Source organism: Entelurus aequoreus, linkage group LG07 (genome assembly GCF_033978785.1).
Source record: "Entelurus aequoreus isolate RoL-2023_Sb linkage group LG07, RoL_Eaeq_v1.1, whole genome shotgun sequence".
Classification (NCBI taxonomy): domain Eukaryota; kingdom Metazoa; phylum Chordata; class Actinopteri; order Syngnathiformes; family Syngnathidae; genus Entelurus; species Entelurus aequoreus.
Genome location: NC_084737.1, coordinates 1,569,889 through 1,587,388, shown reverse-complemented (window position 1 = coordinate 1,587,388; position 17,500 = coordinate 1,569,889). Strand labels below are relative to the sequence as shown.

At 36.6% G+C, this 17,500-nt stretch overlaps 1 protein-coding gene across 4 annotated transcripts in view; it reads left to right on the top strand.

The window, feature by feature from the left end:
• Window positions 1-17,500, top strand: part of LOC133653263 (plexin-A1-like) — a 684,271-nt gene that overhangs the window by 410,054 nt on the left and 256,717 nt on the right. For all 4 annotated transcript variants that reach the window (XM_062052348.1, XM_062052349.1, XM_062052350.1 and 1 more), the window contains exon 5: window positions 15,173-15,273. In XM_062052348.1, the coding sequence (XP_061908332.1) occupies window positions 15,173-15,273 (101 nt within the window). The remainder of the gene's footprint in view (window positions 1-15,172; window positions 15,274-17,500) is intronic.

Genomic DNA, 17,500 nt, shown 5'->3' with positions numbered 1-17,500 from the left:
TTATTTAGAAAGGTACCGAAAAGTACCGAAATATATTTTGGTACCAGTACCAAAATATTGGTATCGTGACAACACTACAGTAAACACATTTATACATATACATACATACCGTACCGTACGTTTTTTTGTTCAAATAAAGCCAATAATGACATTTTTTGTGGTCTATTTATGTAGAAAAATACCGAAATACATTTTGGTACCAAAATATTGGTATGGGGACAACACTACAGTATATACATACATACATACACATATATATGTCAACACGATTGATATACTACTTCATTTAGTAAAATTAAATGACATTCAATCATGATTAATCAAAATGAACCCTGTAATGTCTACTTACTTCCTTTACAAGTTTTTATTTATTTTATTCCTGCTTGTATTTATTTTATTTGTGTTTTATCGTTGTATGTTTTTCCTCCTGTGATATGGATCCCTCTGGTGCTGAAATAAAATGACTATTATTATTTTTACTTGGTCCCTCAGGTGATAAACTCTGACTGGTGTTAAGCCGAATACTGGATATATGTGAGCACTCTGCATTTAATCATTGATGTATTTATTAATGTATCACTATATTATTATATTATTTTGTTATTGCTATTAATTGTTATTATATTTAATTATTTACCTCCTTTTTAATAAAACAAAATAAATAAAATGAAGCTATAAAGTGTGCAACTTCAAAAAGCAAATGATCTTTTTTTAAATATACATTTTCTTACAAAAATCACAACAACAACAAAAATCTTAAAATGTATATTTTGTTTATAAAGTCAGTAAATACGTCCCTGGACACATGAGGACTTTAAATACGACCAACGTATGATCCTGTAACTACTTGGTATCAAATCGATACCTAAATGTGTGGTATCATCCAAAACTAATGTCAAGTATCAAAGAAGAGAAGAATAAGTGATTATTACATTTGAACAGAAGTGTAGATAGAACATGTTAAAACAGAAAATAAGCAGATATTAACAGTAAATGAACAAGTAGATTGATTATTCATTTTCTACCACTTGTCCTTACAAATAATAATAATTAATAATTAATATTTGGTCATTAATAATCAATAATAATTTAAATAATTAATACTGATTAATAATTTATAATAATTAATACTGATTAATAGTATGTGATAATTATTATTAAGTATTTATAATTAATAATAATTAAAAACAAGTATTAATACTTTATAATAATGTATAATAATGATTAATAATTACTAATATTAATATTACATTTCAACAGAAGTGTAGATAGAACATGTTAAAAGAGAAACTAAGCAAATACTAACAGTAAATGAACAAGTAGATTAATAATTCATTTTCTACCACTTGTCCTTATGAATAATAATAATAATTAATATTTGGTGATTAATACTAAATAATTAATAATAATTGATAATAATTAATACTGATTAATAATTTGTGATCATTATTGTTAAGTATTAATAATCAATAATAATTAAAAATAATTATGAATGCTTAATAATAATTAATAATTACTAATAATAATATTACATTTGAACAGAAGTGTAGATAGAACATGTTGAAACAGAACATTAGCAGATATTAACAGTAAATGAACAAGTAGATTAATAATCAATTTTTACAGCTTGTCCTTTATAATGTTGACAAAATAGGTACATAAATGACACAATATGTTACTGCATACGTCAGCAGACTAATTAGGAGTCTTTGTTTGTTTACTTATTACTAAAAGACAAGTTGTCTAGTATGTTCACTATTTTATTTAGACTTAGACAAACTTTAATGATCCACAAGGGAAATTGTTCCACAGAGTAGCTCAGTTACAATGATGGAAAGTGTAAGGATGGAAAGGAAAATGCAGGTATACATAGACTAAATATAGCGATATAAAATATAACATAAACATGATTTTTCGGAGTACAAGTCGCTCCGGAGTATATGTCGCACCGGCCGAAAATGCATAATAAAGAAGGAAAAAAACATATATAAGTCGCACTGGAGTATAAGTCGCAATTTTTGGGGAAATGTATTTGATAAAAGCCAACAGCAAGAATAGACATTTGAAAGGCAATTTAAAATGTCTAAAGAATAGTGAACAACAGGCTGAATAAGTGTACGTTATATGAGGCATAAATAACCAACTGGTATGTTAACGTAACATATTATGGTAAGAGTCATTCAAATAACTATAACATATAGAACATGCTATACGTTTACCAAACAATCTGTCACTCCTAATCGCTAAATCCCATGAAATCTTATACGTCTAGTCCAGGGGTCGGCAACCCGCGGCTCCGGAGCCGCATGCGGCTCTTTGACCACTCTGATGCGGCTCAGCTACATACTTGCCGACCCCCCAGATTTTCCCAGGAGATTTATGGATCTCAGTGTCTCTCATAGGTAACTCCAAGGGAAAATATAATCCTATTTACACTTTAATTACTAAATAAAGGGAGTGCCCTAATTGCACTGCAGTAATTGTCCTCTATAGCATTTACAAACAGCGTGCCAGCCCGGCCACAAGTTGTATGTTGCTTTTACTTGCACACGTAGGAGACAGCAAAGCATACTTACTCATCAGCCACACAGCTTACACTGACGGTTGCCGTATCAAACAACTTTAACATTGTTACGTTACAAATATGTATAAGAATGAAAAACACATTTCTGGAGAACATCCCACCGTAACACAACATAAACACAACACAACCAATACCCAGAATCCCATGCAGCCCTAACTCTTCCGGTCTACATTATACACCCCCGCTACCACCAAATCCCCCCACACATCAACCCCCCCTCCCCCCTCTCCGTGCGTTGGTTGAGCGGAAGAGTTAGAGCTGCATGGGATTCTGGGTATTGGTACCGTCAGTGTAAGATGTGTGGCTGCTGAGTTAGTACGCCTTGCTGTCACTTACGTGAGCAAGCTGAAACTGCATTCTACATGTGGTCGAGCAGGTACACTGCTAGGGCAGACTGTAGAGGGCGCCAAATGCAGTGTCATCATGCCCTGATATTCGGGAGTCTCCCGGGAAAAATGAGAGGGTTGGCAAGTATGACGCTATCAAGCGCCATTCATTCAAAACTCGCGGGCCGCACTAACATCAAATTTCCACATTAAAGTGCGTGCCGGTGCGTGTGTTGGAGACCCCTGATTAACATAGCACAAAGAGCTTTGTATGCGGTGTTTTTCATTTTAAATTTTAAATTTTTTTTTGTGGCTCCCTTTATTTTCTTTAATTTGTGAAACTTGCCAAAATGGCACATAAGTCGCTCCTGAGTATAAGTCGCACCCCCGGCCAAACTATGAAAAAAACTACCACTTATAGTCTGAAAAATACGGTGTACGTAATATTTACATAATATATGTACAGTATATTATATATACTGATATATTATATTATATTATATTATGTCTATATCCATCCATCCATCCATCCATTTTCTACCGCTTATTCCCTTCGGGGTCGCGGGGGGCGCTGGAGCCTATCTCAGCTACAATCGGGCGGAAGTCGGGGTACACCCTGGACAAGTCGCCACCTCATCGCAGGGCCAACACAGATAGACAGACAACATTCACACACTAGGGACCATTTAGTGTTGCCAATCAACCTATCCCCAGGTGTCTATATCATATATGCCAGGGGTGTCCAAAGTGCGGCCCCGGGGGCCATTTGCGGCCCGCAGCTAATTGTTTACCGGCCCGCCACACATTCTAGAAATACTATTGTAAAAATAAAAAAGAACATTAAAAAAAGTGGAATGAGGTGAAATCTAACGAGAAAAAGTTGCAATGTTGACACAAAAGCTGCCATGCAGGCTGTTTTTTTTTTCTTTTGTCTTTGTTTATTTTTCTTTTTTTTGCCATTGCTCCAAAAAAAAAAAAAATAATGAAAAAAAATCCATGTTATAATGAATTATTTTCAGGGCTCCAATTACTTCAAATATTTCCCTTTAAAATGTTTTATGTGGTAAATATTGCCTATATTGTGTAGTAGCCATATAAAAACATCAACGTTTTCTTTGACAAAAGCGCATAAAACAAACAAAATAATAGTTCCAGCATAAAATGGACAGATATATCTGAAGTTGATCTCGTAACTTAAGTGATGAAAGTAAAAGAAAAACCTAATAAAAATGTATCACTTTATGAGTGGGGCACCTTTTGGATCCCAAATATATTTTGTGATTTTTTTATTTATCTTTTCACTGTGATTACTCAAAAATATGAAATAATTAAAATCAATGGTGTCCTGCATTATTGATCTTTTAGGGCTCTAATTACTAAATACTGCATATTTCAGTTTTACTATAAAAAAAACAAAGTTGTTTTTGACAAAAAAGCCATAAAACATTTTTTTTAAATGTGTATTACTTTATATCGACTTGAAGTTGATATAGAGATTTACTGTAAGCGTTTAATAATTTAAAAAAATATATAATCTGACTTATTTTTAACATTTTAATGACTGAGACCCTTTATGGTCCCCGGGACCCCTAAAGGTAAAATAAATAAAAAATGCATTCATTTTGTTATGGTTTGAAAATGAAAAATATCAAAATGGCTCCCACATGCTTTAATTTTTCCGTGTGTGGCCCTCAGTGGAAAAAGTTTGGACACCCCTGATATATGCAATATATAACAATGATATTTAAGGACAAACTTGCAATAATAAACATATGTTTAATGTACCCTACGATTTTTTTTGTTCAAATAAAGCCAATAAGACCTTTTTTTTTTTTTTGGATCCCCTTCATTTAGAAAAGTATCAAAATACATTTTGGTACCGGTACCAAAATATCGGCATGGGGACAAACCTGTCATGTCTGTGTTACTCATGTTTTTGTTTTGCTTGGGTTTTGGGCTCTTTTTTTAGTTCCTGGTTGCACTTCCTTGATTGGTTTGTTTTCCATGGTCACCCATTAGTTTTCACCTGTCTTGTCACGCACCTGTTTCACATCCTCATGTCACGCACCTGCCTCACGTTTTCACTAATCATGTCACCAGTATTTAAGGCCATTGTTGCCAGGCGACATCACTCTGTTCACCCTCATGATCCATGCTGCGCTTCCTTTTGCCCCTCTTGTCATGTCAAGTAAGTTGTGTTATTGTTCATAGTTTTTTGCCTTTGTGCTAGTGTTTTGTTTTCATAGTCTAGTTTTGTACTTCCGCCATTGTGCGCGCCTTTTGTTTTCATAGTCAAGTTTTTTTCCCTCCGCTGTGAGCGCTTTTTGTTTATCCCCTTTTGAGCCTTTTTTGAGTTAATATATTAAAGGCCTACTGAAAGCCACTACTACCGACCACGCAGTCTGATAGTTTATATATCAATGATGAAATCTTAACATTATAACACATGCCAATACGGCCGGGTTAACTTATAAAGTGACATTTTAAATTTGCCGCTAAACTTCCGGTTCGAAACGCCTCTGAGGATGACGTATGCGCGTGACGTAGCCCGGCGAACACGGGTATGCCTTCCACATTAAAGCCAATACGAAAAAGCTCTGTTTTCATTTCATAATTCCACAGTATTCTGGACATCTGTGTTCGTGAATCTGTTGCAATCATGTTCATTGCATTATGGAGAAGGAAGCTGAGCAAGCAAAGAAGAAAGTTGTCGGTGCGAAATGGACGTATTTTTCGAACGTAGTCAGCCACGACAGTACACAGCCGGCGCTTCTTTGTTTACATTCCCGAAAGATGCGGTCAAGATGGAAGAACTCGGATAACAGAGACTCTAACCAGGAGGACTTTTGACTTCGATACACAGACGCCTGTAGAGAACTGGGACAACACAGACTCTTACCAGGATTACTTTGATTTGGATGACAAAGACGCAGACGTGCTACTGTGAGTATGCAGCTTTGGCTTCTAAACATTTGATCGCTTGACCGTATGTGCGCAACTTTTTTTTGCGTATGTACGTAACGTTTTTAAAATATATAAGCTTTATGAACCTTGGGTTAGGTGAACGGTCTTTTGGGCTGAGTGATTGTGTGTGTTGATCAGGTGTTTGAATTGTATTGGCGTGTTCTATGGAGCTAGGAGCTAGCAGAGGAGCTAGGAGCTAGCATAACAAACACGCAGGTGTTTTTATGCAGGATTAATTTGTGGCATATTAAATATAAGCCTGGTTGTGTTGTGGCTAATAGAGTATATATATGTCTTGTGTTTATTTACTGTTGTAGTCATTCCCAGCTGAATATCAGGTCACCCCCGGCTCTCACAGCATCTTCCCTATCTGAATAGCTTCAACTCCCCACTAGTCCTTCACTTGCACTTTACTCATCCACAAATCTTTCATCCTCGCTCAAATTAATGGGGAAATTGTCGCTTTCTCGGTCCGAATCTCTCTCACTTCATGCGGCCATCATTGTAAACAATAGGGAACTTTGCGTATATGTTCAACTGACTACGTCACGCTACTTCCGGTAGGGGCAAGCCTTTTTTTTATCAGATACCAAAAGTTGCGATCTTTATCGTCGTTGTTCTATACTAAATCCTTTCAGCAAAAATATGGCAATATTGCGAAATGATCAAGTATGACACATAGAATAGATCTGCTATCCCCGTTTAAATTAAAAAAATTCATTTCAGTAGACCTTTAAACATGTCCTCACCTGCACGCCACATTTGGTCCAATTCCTTTGCACCACGGGAGAACAAACCACGCCACAGACCAAGTCTTGACAAAACCTAATTTGTTGGCACACATGAAGTACGTCCGTAAATATTATGTTATGCTAAATGTTGCTACATGACATACTGTATATACTTATATATACAACCTGGATGGAGGTGTCATATGTTGTATGTCTCTGTACCTACCTGGTCTTCCCGTCCCCGCCCTCTGCTAGTGAATGCTCCGCCGCCGCAAATAAACCCGGGGATGGAAATGCCATATTTGATACAACAGGGCTGCTTCATACTTACTGTGTAAGACACAAGGCTCCGGCTTTCCCACCCGGCACATTATCTGTTTCCTCAAACTCAATAATTGAAGCCTTTCATCATCCACCACCCAATCACTAAACCTCATTGTGTTCCATTCTTTTGCCTCGTTGTGCATGAGTGTGACATGTTTTGTGTGTGTGTGTGTGTGTGTGTGTGTGTGTGTGTGTGTGTGTGTGTGTGTGTGTGTGTGTCCTCTATCAGACTGTAATGCTAACATGGTATTTGTGCAGGCGCAAGTAATGATAGTAATCTCCTGCCATTTGGTGTCCTGTGAAAAAGGACGTGCTCGGGTAATGGTTGCATTATAATAGTTATCAGACGGGGGCGGTTGACTATTATCGCGCTATGAATCCGCTGTAAGCTTTTGTTGTTAAGGCGGCCGACGAGGAGGACATGCATTAGTGGCTCCGGGCTGATATACGTGTTGTTTGTGGGGACGTCGTTTGGAAAATGGGCCTTTTTGTTTTCTATAAAAAAAAATGTTTTTGTCCGCATTTCTATTTTGGGGAAATGAATGATTGGAATGATGCTGTAAGTCAGGGGTGTCCAAACTTTTTCCACCGAGGGCCACACACGGAAAAATTTAAGCATACGGGGGCCATTTTGATATATTTTTCATTTTCAAACCCATCCATCCATCCATCTTCTTCCGCTTATCCGAGGTCGGGTCGCGGGGGCAGCAGCCTAAGCAGAGAAGCCCAGACTTCCCTCTCCCCAGCCACTTCGTCCAGCTCCTCCCGGGGGATCCCGAGGCGTTCCCAGGCTAGCCGGGAGACATAGTCTTCCCAACGTGTCCTGGGTCTTCCCCGTGGCCTCCTACCGGTCGGACGTGCCCTAAACACCTCCCTAGGGAGGCGTTCGGGTGGCATCCTGACCAGATGCCCGAACCACTTCATCTGGTTCTTCTCGATGTGGAGGAGCAGCGGCTTTACTTTGAGCTCCCCCCGGAAGGCAGAGCTTCTCACCCTATCTCTAAAGGAGAGACCCACCACCCGGCGGAGGAAACTCATTTCGGCCGCTTGTACCCGTGATCTTGTCCTTTCAGTCATAACCCAAAGCTCATGACCATAGGTGAGGATGGGAACGTAGATCGACCGGTAAATTGAGAGCCTTGCCTTCCGGCTCAGCTCCTTCTTCACCACAACGGATCGATACAGCGTCCGCATTACTGAAGACGCCGCACCGATCCGCCTGTCGATCTCACGATCCACTCTTCCCTCACTCGTGAACAAGACTCCGAGGTACTTGAACTCCTCCACTTGGGGCAGGGCCTCCTCCCCAACCCGGAGATGGCACTCCACCCTTTTCTGGGCGAGAACCATGGATTCGGACTTGGAGGTGCTGATTCTCATCCCAGTCGCTTCACACTCAGCTGCGAACCGATCCAGCGAGAGCTGAAGATCCTGGCCAGATGAAGCCATCAGGACCACATCATCTGCAAAAAGCAGAGACCTAATCCTGCAGCCACCAAACCAGATCCCCTCAACGCCTTGACTGCGCCTAGAAATTCTGTCCATAAAAGTTATGAACAGAATCGGTGACAAAAGGCAGCCTTGGCGGAGTCCAACCCTCACTTTCAAACCATAACAAAATATATAGATTTTTTTTTTTTTAACCTTCAGGGCTCCCGGGGACCAATAAAGGGTCAAGGGTCTCAGTCTTCCCGGTAAGGTCTATTCAGGCGTGCTGGAGAGGAGGCTACGCAGGATAGTCGAACCTCGGATTCAGGAGGAACAGTGTGGTTTTCGTCCTGGTCGTGGAACTGTGGACCAGCTCTATACTCTCGGCAGGGTCCTTGAGGGTGCATGGGAGTTTACCCAACCGGTCTACATGTGTTTTGTGGACTTGGAGAAGGCATTCGACCGTGTCCCTCGGGAAGTCCTGTGGGGAGTGCTCAGAGAGTATGGGGTATCGGACTGTCTGATTGTGGCGGTCCGCTCCCTGTATGATCAGTGTCAGAGCTTGGTCCGCATTGCCGGCAGTAAGTCGGACACGTTTCCAGTGAGGGTTGGACTCCGCCAAGGCTGCCCTTTGTCACCCATTCTGTTCTGAACTTTTATGGACATAATTGCTAGGCGCGGTCAGGGTGTTGAGGGGATCCGGTTTGGTGGCTGCAGGATTAGGTCTCTGCTTTTTGCAGATGATGTGGTCCTGATGGCTTCATCTGGCCAGGATCTTCAGCTCTCACTGGATCGGTTCGCAGCCGAGTGTGAAGCGACTGGGATGAGAATCAGTACCTCCAAGTCCGAGTCCATGGTTCTCGCCCGGAAAAGGGTGGAGTGCCATCTCCGGGTTGGGGAGGAGATCTTGCCCCAAGTGGAGGAGTTCAAGTACCTCTGAGTCTTGTTCACGAGTGAGGGAAGAGTGGATCGTGAGATCGACAGGCGGATCGGTGCGGCGTCTTCAGTAATGCGGACGCTGTATCGGTCTGTTGTGGTGAAGAAGGAGCTGAGCCGCAAGGCAAGGCTCTCAATTTACCGGTCGATCTACGTTCCCATCCTCACCTATGGTCATGAGCTTTGGGTTATGACCGAAAGGACAAGATCACGGGTACAAGCGGCCCAAATGAGTTTCCTCCGCCGGGGGGCGGGTCTCTCCCTTAGAGATAGGGTGAGAAGCTCTGTCATCCGGGAGGAGCTCAAAGTAAAGCCGCTGCTCCTCCACATCGAGAGGAGCCAGATGAGGTGGTTCGGGCATCTGGTCAGGATGCCACCCGAACGCCTCCCTAGGGAGGTGTTTAGGGCACGTCCGACCGGTAAGAGGCCACGGGGAAGACCCAGGACACGTTGGGAAGACTGGGAACGCCTCGGGATCCCCCGGGAAGAGCTGGACGAAGTGGCTGGGGAGAGGGAAGGCTGGGCTTCCCTGCTTAGGCTGCTGCCCCCGCGACCCGACCTCGGATAAGCGGAGGAAGATGGATGGATGGATGGATGAGTTTCATTTTTTAATGGTTTCTGCTGGTGGTGTGCCTCCGCATTTTTTCAACGGAAAAGTATTAGCCTCGGCTCAAAAAAGGTTGAAAAACACTGATTTAGTAGTTAAAACATATTTAAATAATGGATCCCATATTCCAATACATGACTCATTATTATCTCAACTAAATGCAGTTTTTGTTCTTCTGATATCTCCATAGCTTGGTCATATAGTCTTTCTATCACTTCCTTGTCCATGTTTACTCTCACTGTGCGTGGCTCTGAATGATGTCCTTGTTAACACCCCAAGTTCTCACAGTCGTCCCCCGTGGAAAGCGTTCAACTTTCCGTCTTATCTCCCACTGGCAGACGCGTGCGTGGCAGCCAGTGGGAGATCTGGCAGACAGAACGGAATAATCTGCGATGTTTATCGCAACGCTTTGGAGTGCTGCGGCATTCTTCACACAGACAATCACCAAACATTTTATTCCTTTTTGTGTTCCGATAAGGGCTTGAACCTTACCCGGGGGGTGTGGAACTCATTTTAGCTCAGGGGCCACATTAAAACCTCTAAAGGCCTTAGTGGCCACATGTGTGGACAGCACCTTTTAGCTCTTATTTCCAAAATGGTGTACACTACTGAATTGGGGTCCTATGGCCACTTATGTGGACACTTATACTGCCATCTGGTGGTGTCAGAAGAGTATAACATACAATGGAATTTGGGGGGAAAAAAAGTGTAAAATCAAATTGATAACTTAATGTGTGGTATCATCCATCAAAGAAGAGAAGAATAAGTGATTATTACATTTTAACAGAAGTGTAGATAGAACATGTTAAAAGACAAAATAAGCAGATATCAACAGTAAATGAACAAGTAGATTAATAATTCATTTTCTACCACTTGTCCTTACAAATAATAATAATAATTAATAATTAATATTTGGTAATTAATAATTAATAATAATTTAAATAATTAATACTGATTAATAATTTGTAATAATTAATACTGATTGATAATTTGTGATCATTATTATTAAGTATTTATAATTAATAATAATTAAAAATAAGTATTAATACTTAATAATAATTAATAATAATTATTAATAATTACTAATATTAATATTACATTTTAACAGAAGTGTAGATAGAACATGTTAAAAGAGAAAATAAGCAGATACTAACAGTAAATGAACAAGAAGATTAATAATTCATTTTCTACCACTTGTCCTTACAAATAATAATAATAATTAATAGTTGGTAATTAATACTTAATAATTAATAATAATTGATCATAATTAATACTGATTAATAATTTGTGATCATTATTGTTAAGTATTAATAATTAATAATAATTAAAAATAATGATAATAATAATGGTGATTTTCCAACATATGACTCATTATTATCTCAACTAAATGCAGTTTTGTTCTCCTGATATCTCCATAGCTTGGTCATTAAGTCTTTCTATCACTTCCTTGTAAAAATAAGAATTAGCATGTCACTACACATGAAGTACACGTTTGTGTACTTATGGACTAAGTACATCATATAAACAGATGATTCTTAGTTTTTATTTTAATTAGGGTCCAATAAGCCCAAATAGAAAAGAGAAATAAAAAAAGTAGAGATGTCCGATAATGGTTTTTTGCCGATATCCGTTATTACGATATTGTCCAACTCTTAATTACCGATACCGATATCAACCGATACAGATATCAACCGCTACCGATATATACAGTCGTGGAATCAACACATTATTATGCCTTATTTAGACAACCAGGTATGGTGAAGATAAGGTCCTTTTTAAAATAATTAATAAAATAAGATAAATAAATAAAAAACAATTTCTTGAATAAAAAAGAAAGTAATACAATATAAAAACAGTTACATAGAACAGTGGTCCCCAACCACCGGGCCATGGCCCGGTACCGGTCCGCACAAGAAATAAAAAAAAATGAATTTTTTTTTTTTTTTTTAATTAAAATCAACATAAAAAACACAATATATACATTATATATCAATATAGATCAATACAGTCTGCATGGATACAGTCCGTAAGCACACATGATTGCATTTCTTTATGAAAAAAAAAACATTTTTTTTTTTTTTTTTTTTTTTTTAAATTAAAATCAACATAAAAAACACAATATATACATTATATATCAATATAGATCAATACAGTCTGCATGGATACAGTCCGTAAGCACGCATGATTGTATTTCTTTATGAAAAAAAAAAAAATCATATATATATATATATATATATATATTTTTTTTTTTTTTTTTTTTTTTTTTAAATAAAATCAACATAAAATACACAATATATACATTATATATCAATATAGATCAATACAGTCTGCATGGATACAGTCCGTAAGCACATATGATTGTATTTCTTAATGAAAAAAAACAAAACAATTTTTTTTTTTTTTTATTAAAATCCCACCAGTTACATAGAAACTAGTAATTAATGAAAATGAGTAAAATTAACTGTTAAAGGTTAGTACTATTAGTGGAGCAGCAGCACGCACAATCATGTGTGCTTACGGACTGTATCCCTTGCAGACTGTATTGATATATATTGATATATAATGTAGGAAGCAGAATATTAATAACAGAAAAAACAACCCTTTTGTGTGAATGGGGAATCAAGGTTTTTTGGGTTGGTGCACTAATTGTAAGTGTATCTTGTGTTTTTTATGTTGATTTAAAAAAAAAAAAAAAACAAAAAAAAAAAAAACGATACCGATAATTTCCGATATTACATTTTAAAGCATTTATCAGCCGATAATATCGGCAGGCCGATATTATCGGACATCTCTAAAAAAAAAGCATGTAAAAAAACAGCTTGGGCCTTAAGAGTAAGCTATATTTATTCCCAAGTGGGTCAGACTGGTAAAATCATGGCATGATAACTTAAAAATAAGACATCAGGTTGTTGTTGGGTTTTTTTTTTAAATAGAAAAAGCACAACTTGAAAATTTTTCAAATGATAATGTTGTTGTTTTGTGTTTTAAACGTACATGTTGCAGTTAACAGTATTCTATCTTCCTTTGTCGTCATTTCTACTTTCTGAAGAAATGATGTAATAATGTTCAATCAGTCAAATAGGCTGGAATTGAGTCTTTTTTAAATGCTCCCATTGGTGTTCATTTTTAATCTATCAGAAGATGGAGTGAATAATAATATCCAAATCCAATTACAGGATGTTATTATTGTACAAAACCCATTTTCCTCAACTGATGTACTAACATGTGGTTTATTCTCTACACATGTAGCGTCGTCGACAACAGTGTTTTTCAACCACTGTGCCGTGTAATTTCACCTATTTGGGTAAAAAATATTTTTTGCAAAGCAGTAATTATAATCCTCAAATAATGGGCCGTTGTTGAGTGTCTGTACTGTCTGGAGATCGGCAGAATTTCCACGTAATACTCTTCCATATCAGTAGGTGGCAGCAGGTAACTAATTGCTTTGTAGATTTAGGAAACAGCGGAAGGCAGTGTGCAGGTAAAAAGGTGTCTAATGCTTAAACCAAAAATAAACAAAAGTTGAGTGCCCCTAAGAAAAGGCATTGAAGCTTAGGGAAGGCGATGCAGAACGAAACTAAAACTGAACTGGCTACTAGGTAAACAAAAACAGAATGCTGGACGACAGCAAAGACTTACTGTGGAGCAAAGACGGCGTCCACAATGTACATCCCAACATGACATGACAATCAACAATGTCCCCACAAAGAAGGATAAAAACAACTGAAATATTCTTGATTGCTAATAACAAAGTAGATGCGGGAAATATCGCTCAAAGGAAGACATGAAACTGCTACAGGAAAATACAGAAAAAAGAGAAAAAGGAGCGCAAGACAAGAAGTAAAACACTACACACAGGAAAACAGCAAAAAAAAGTCAAAATAAGTCAGGGTGTGATGTGACAGGTGGTGACAGTACACCTAGTTTGAGATAAGAGCTATATTGATGTATGCTTGGTTATGCTTTAAAGTCATATCCAACAATTGCGACAACGACTTTTTATGATCAATATTTGCTGCTGAGTATAATTATTTAATGATTTCTACTGGTGGTATGCCTCCGCATTTTTTCAAGGAAAAAAATGTGCCTTGGCTCAAAAAAGGTTGAAAAACACTGGTCTACAACAACACTTGTGAATGTGGGCGTATTTCATTAATCGCTCATGATGTTGAAGGGGCATACAAATTATTTCAGCATAATAAAATGTGTGCCCAGATAATGTACAGGACACATAGCTCCGCCCCCTCTGTAGCCATTCACGCTCTAGGACACAAATGTAGCCTGTAAATGTGTTGGTCATGTGTGATGTCTTTTTGTTATTTTGGTTCCGTGATGTGTAATGTCTACTGTTTAAATGTGCGACAGTGAAAATTAATTTCCCCAATGGGGACCAATAAATCTAAATCTAATCTAAATCTAATCTCAATCTAATCTAAATCTAATCTAAATCTAATCTAAATCTAATCTAAATCTAATCTAAATCTAATCTAAATAATTTCCATTGTGACATTTAGTGGATACATTTAAAACACAGCAGTTTATTTCATTCAAAAAATTCTGCTTATTTTTATACTTAGCAAACTCATCTCACGGGCCGGATAAAACCTGTTTGTGGGCCGAATCCGGCCCACGGGCCGTACGTTTGACACCCCTGCCGTGGACTATTCAGTGAAAAAAGCAAGTGAAGGTCAGATGTTAGTGTTTTTGATGATATTGATTGATTAGTGTTTTTGCCGGCATTCTGTTTATTTACATATAGCATTCCACGCTTTGCATTGGACTTGGTGATGTTTGGCTTAGAGGCAGCTGCTCGGCCATGGAAACCCATTCCATGAAGCTCTCTGCGTGCTGTACGTGGGCTAATTGGAAGGTCACATGACGTTTGGAGCAGAAATTCTTTGCACTATGCGCTTCAGCATCCGCTGACCCCTCTCTGTCAGTTTACGTGGCCTACCACTTGGTGGCTGAGTTGCTGTTGTTCCCAAACTCTTCACTTTTCCTATAATAAAGTTGATTTTGGAATATTTAGGAGCGAGAAAAATCCACGACTGGATTTGTTGCACAGGTGGCATCCTGTGACAGTTCCACGCTGGAAATCACTGAGAGCGGCCCATTCTTTCACTAATGTTTGTAGAAACAGTCTCCATGCCTAAGTGCTTGATTTGATACACCTGGGCCAAGTGATTAGGACATATGTCGGGTGTCACCTTTGCATACTTAACGTAGGTAAGACGGCGTGCAGGAAGTCATTGGCTGCCTCTTTCATTCCAAGGTCACACGGGTGCCGGTGGAGAGCTGCGAGCAGTACGCTTCCTGCGAGGCGTGCCTGGGGTCCGGGGACCCTCACTGTGGCTGGTGTGTGCTGCACAACATGTAAGTAAACACTCACGCTCGCTTGCATGTCCGTCATTCAGAGTCATTAAGAAGAGGTTAATAAGTTAAAGGACATTCTGGAACTTGTTTGAACCTTGTTTACTAACAACTCATCTTTGGGCAACAGTTGACAAAGCTTAACCTTTTTTTGACCTGGGTGCCAAACTTTGTGCCCTCTTAAATATTCACACTGATTTACCGTATTTTCCAAACTGTAGAAGAAAAAAAATATCTTCCGTATGTAAGCCGCACCGGACTCTGAACCTCAGATAAGTTGTGAAATGAGTTATTTACACAGAAATATTTTGTAAATGTTTTTACCTTAAATGTTTCCAAACGGTGTCCGTAAAACGGCAAAAAAACGGCTGATCAAACAAAACAGAAGTCAGGGTTTTATGAAATCCCCTGAAGAGCAGGGAAACCTGCGAAACAGGCTTGTAGGGATGAAATAGCCTCTGTGATTTTTCCTGACCTAACGTATAGTGCACTCTACCCCGGTATTGGACACTGTATACAATTAAACCACAGACACCTTGACTATATGTATGCATATATATATATATATATATATATATATATATATATATATATATATATATATATATATATATATATATATATATATATATATATATATATATACACACAGTACATATATTTATACATATATGCATACATATAGTGTACAGTATATATATATATATATATATATATATATATATATATATATATATATATATATATATATATATATATATATATATATATATATATATATATATATATACATACTGTACACTATATGTATGCATATATGTATAAATATATATATATATATATATATATATATATATACATACTGTACACTATATGTATGCATATATGTATAAATATATATATATATATATATATATATATATATATGAGGTGGCGACTTGTCCAGGGTGTACCCCGCCTTCCGCCCGATTGTAGCTGAGATAGGCTCCAGCGCCCCCCGCGACCCCAAAGGGAATAAGCGGTAGAAGATGGATGGATGGATGGATGGATGGATGGATATATATATATATATATATATATATATATATATATATATATATATATATATATATATATATATATATATATATATATATATATATATATATATATATGTATATGTATATTGTGTATATGTATATTGTGTATATGTATATATATATATATATGTATATTGTGTATATGTATATTGTGTATATGTATATATATATTGTGTATATGTATATATATATATTGTGTATATATATATATACATATATATATATATATATTGTGTATATGTACATATATATATATATATATATATATATATATATATATATATATATATATATATATATATATATATATATATATATATATATATATATATATATATATATATATATATATATATATATATATATATATATATATATATATACATATACACAATATATATATACATATATACAATATACATATACACAATATATATATATATATATGTATATATATATTGTGTATATGTATATTGTATATATGTATATATATATTGTGTATATATATATATATGTTTATATGTATGTTTATATGTATATATATATATTATTTAATTTTTTTTAGATTTTTAGTTTCAAATAAGTAACATTTGTTAAAAATCTATGTTTATATGTGTATATATATATATAATTTAATTTTTTGTAGATTTTTAGGTTCAAATAAGTAACATTTGTTAAAAATCTATGTTTATATGTATATATATATATAATTTTATTTTTTGTAGATTTTTAGGTTCAAATAAGTAACATTTGTTAAAAATCTATGTTTATATGTATATATATATATATATATAATTTTATTTTTTGTAGATTTTTAGGTTCAAATAAGTACAATTCTTTAAAAATCTAGCATAACATGCCTATCACACAAAACCAAGATGTCGTATTTGTAGGTGTAAACACACACAAATAGATAAAAAGTTAGAATAAAACATTAGCATGCTAATATAAGAGACAAAAACATACTTCCAATACGGCACAAAGTATCAACAAATCATCATTTTTAGGTTTAAATACGCAAACTTAGCACAAAGAGCTAACATTTTCCCGAGTATGCTAACATTCACCAATATGTGGATATTAATAACTGTGATCGTTTTGGTCACGATAACACGTGACATCCCGATGTGTTTAACTGATATATGTTTGAA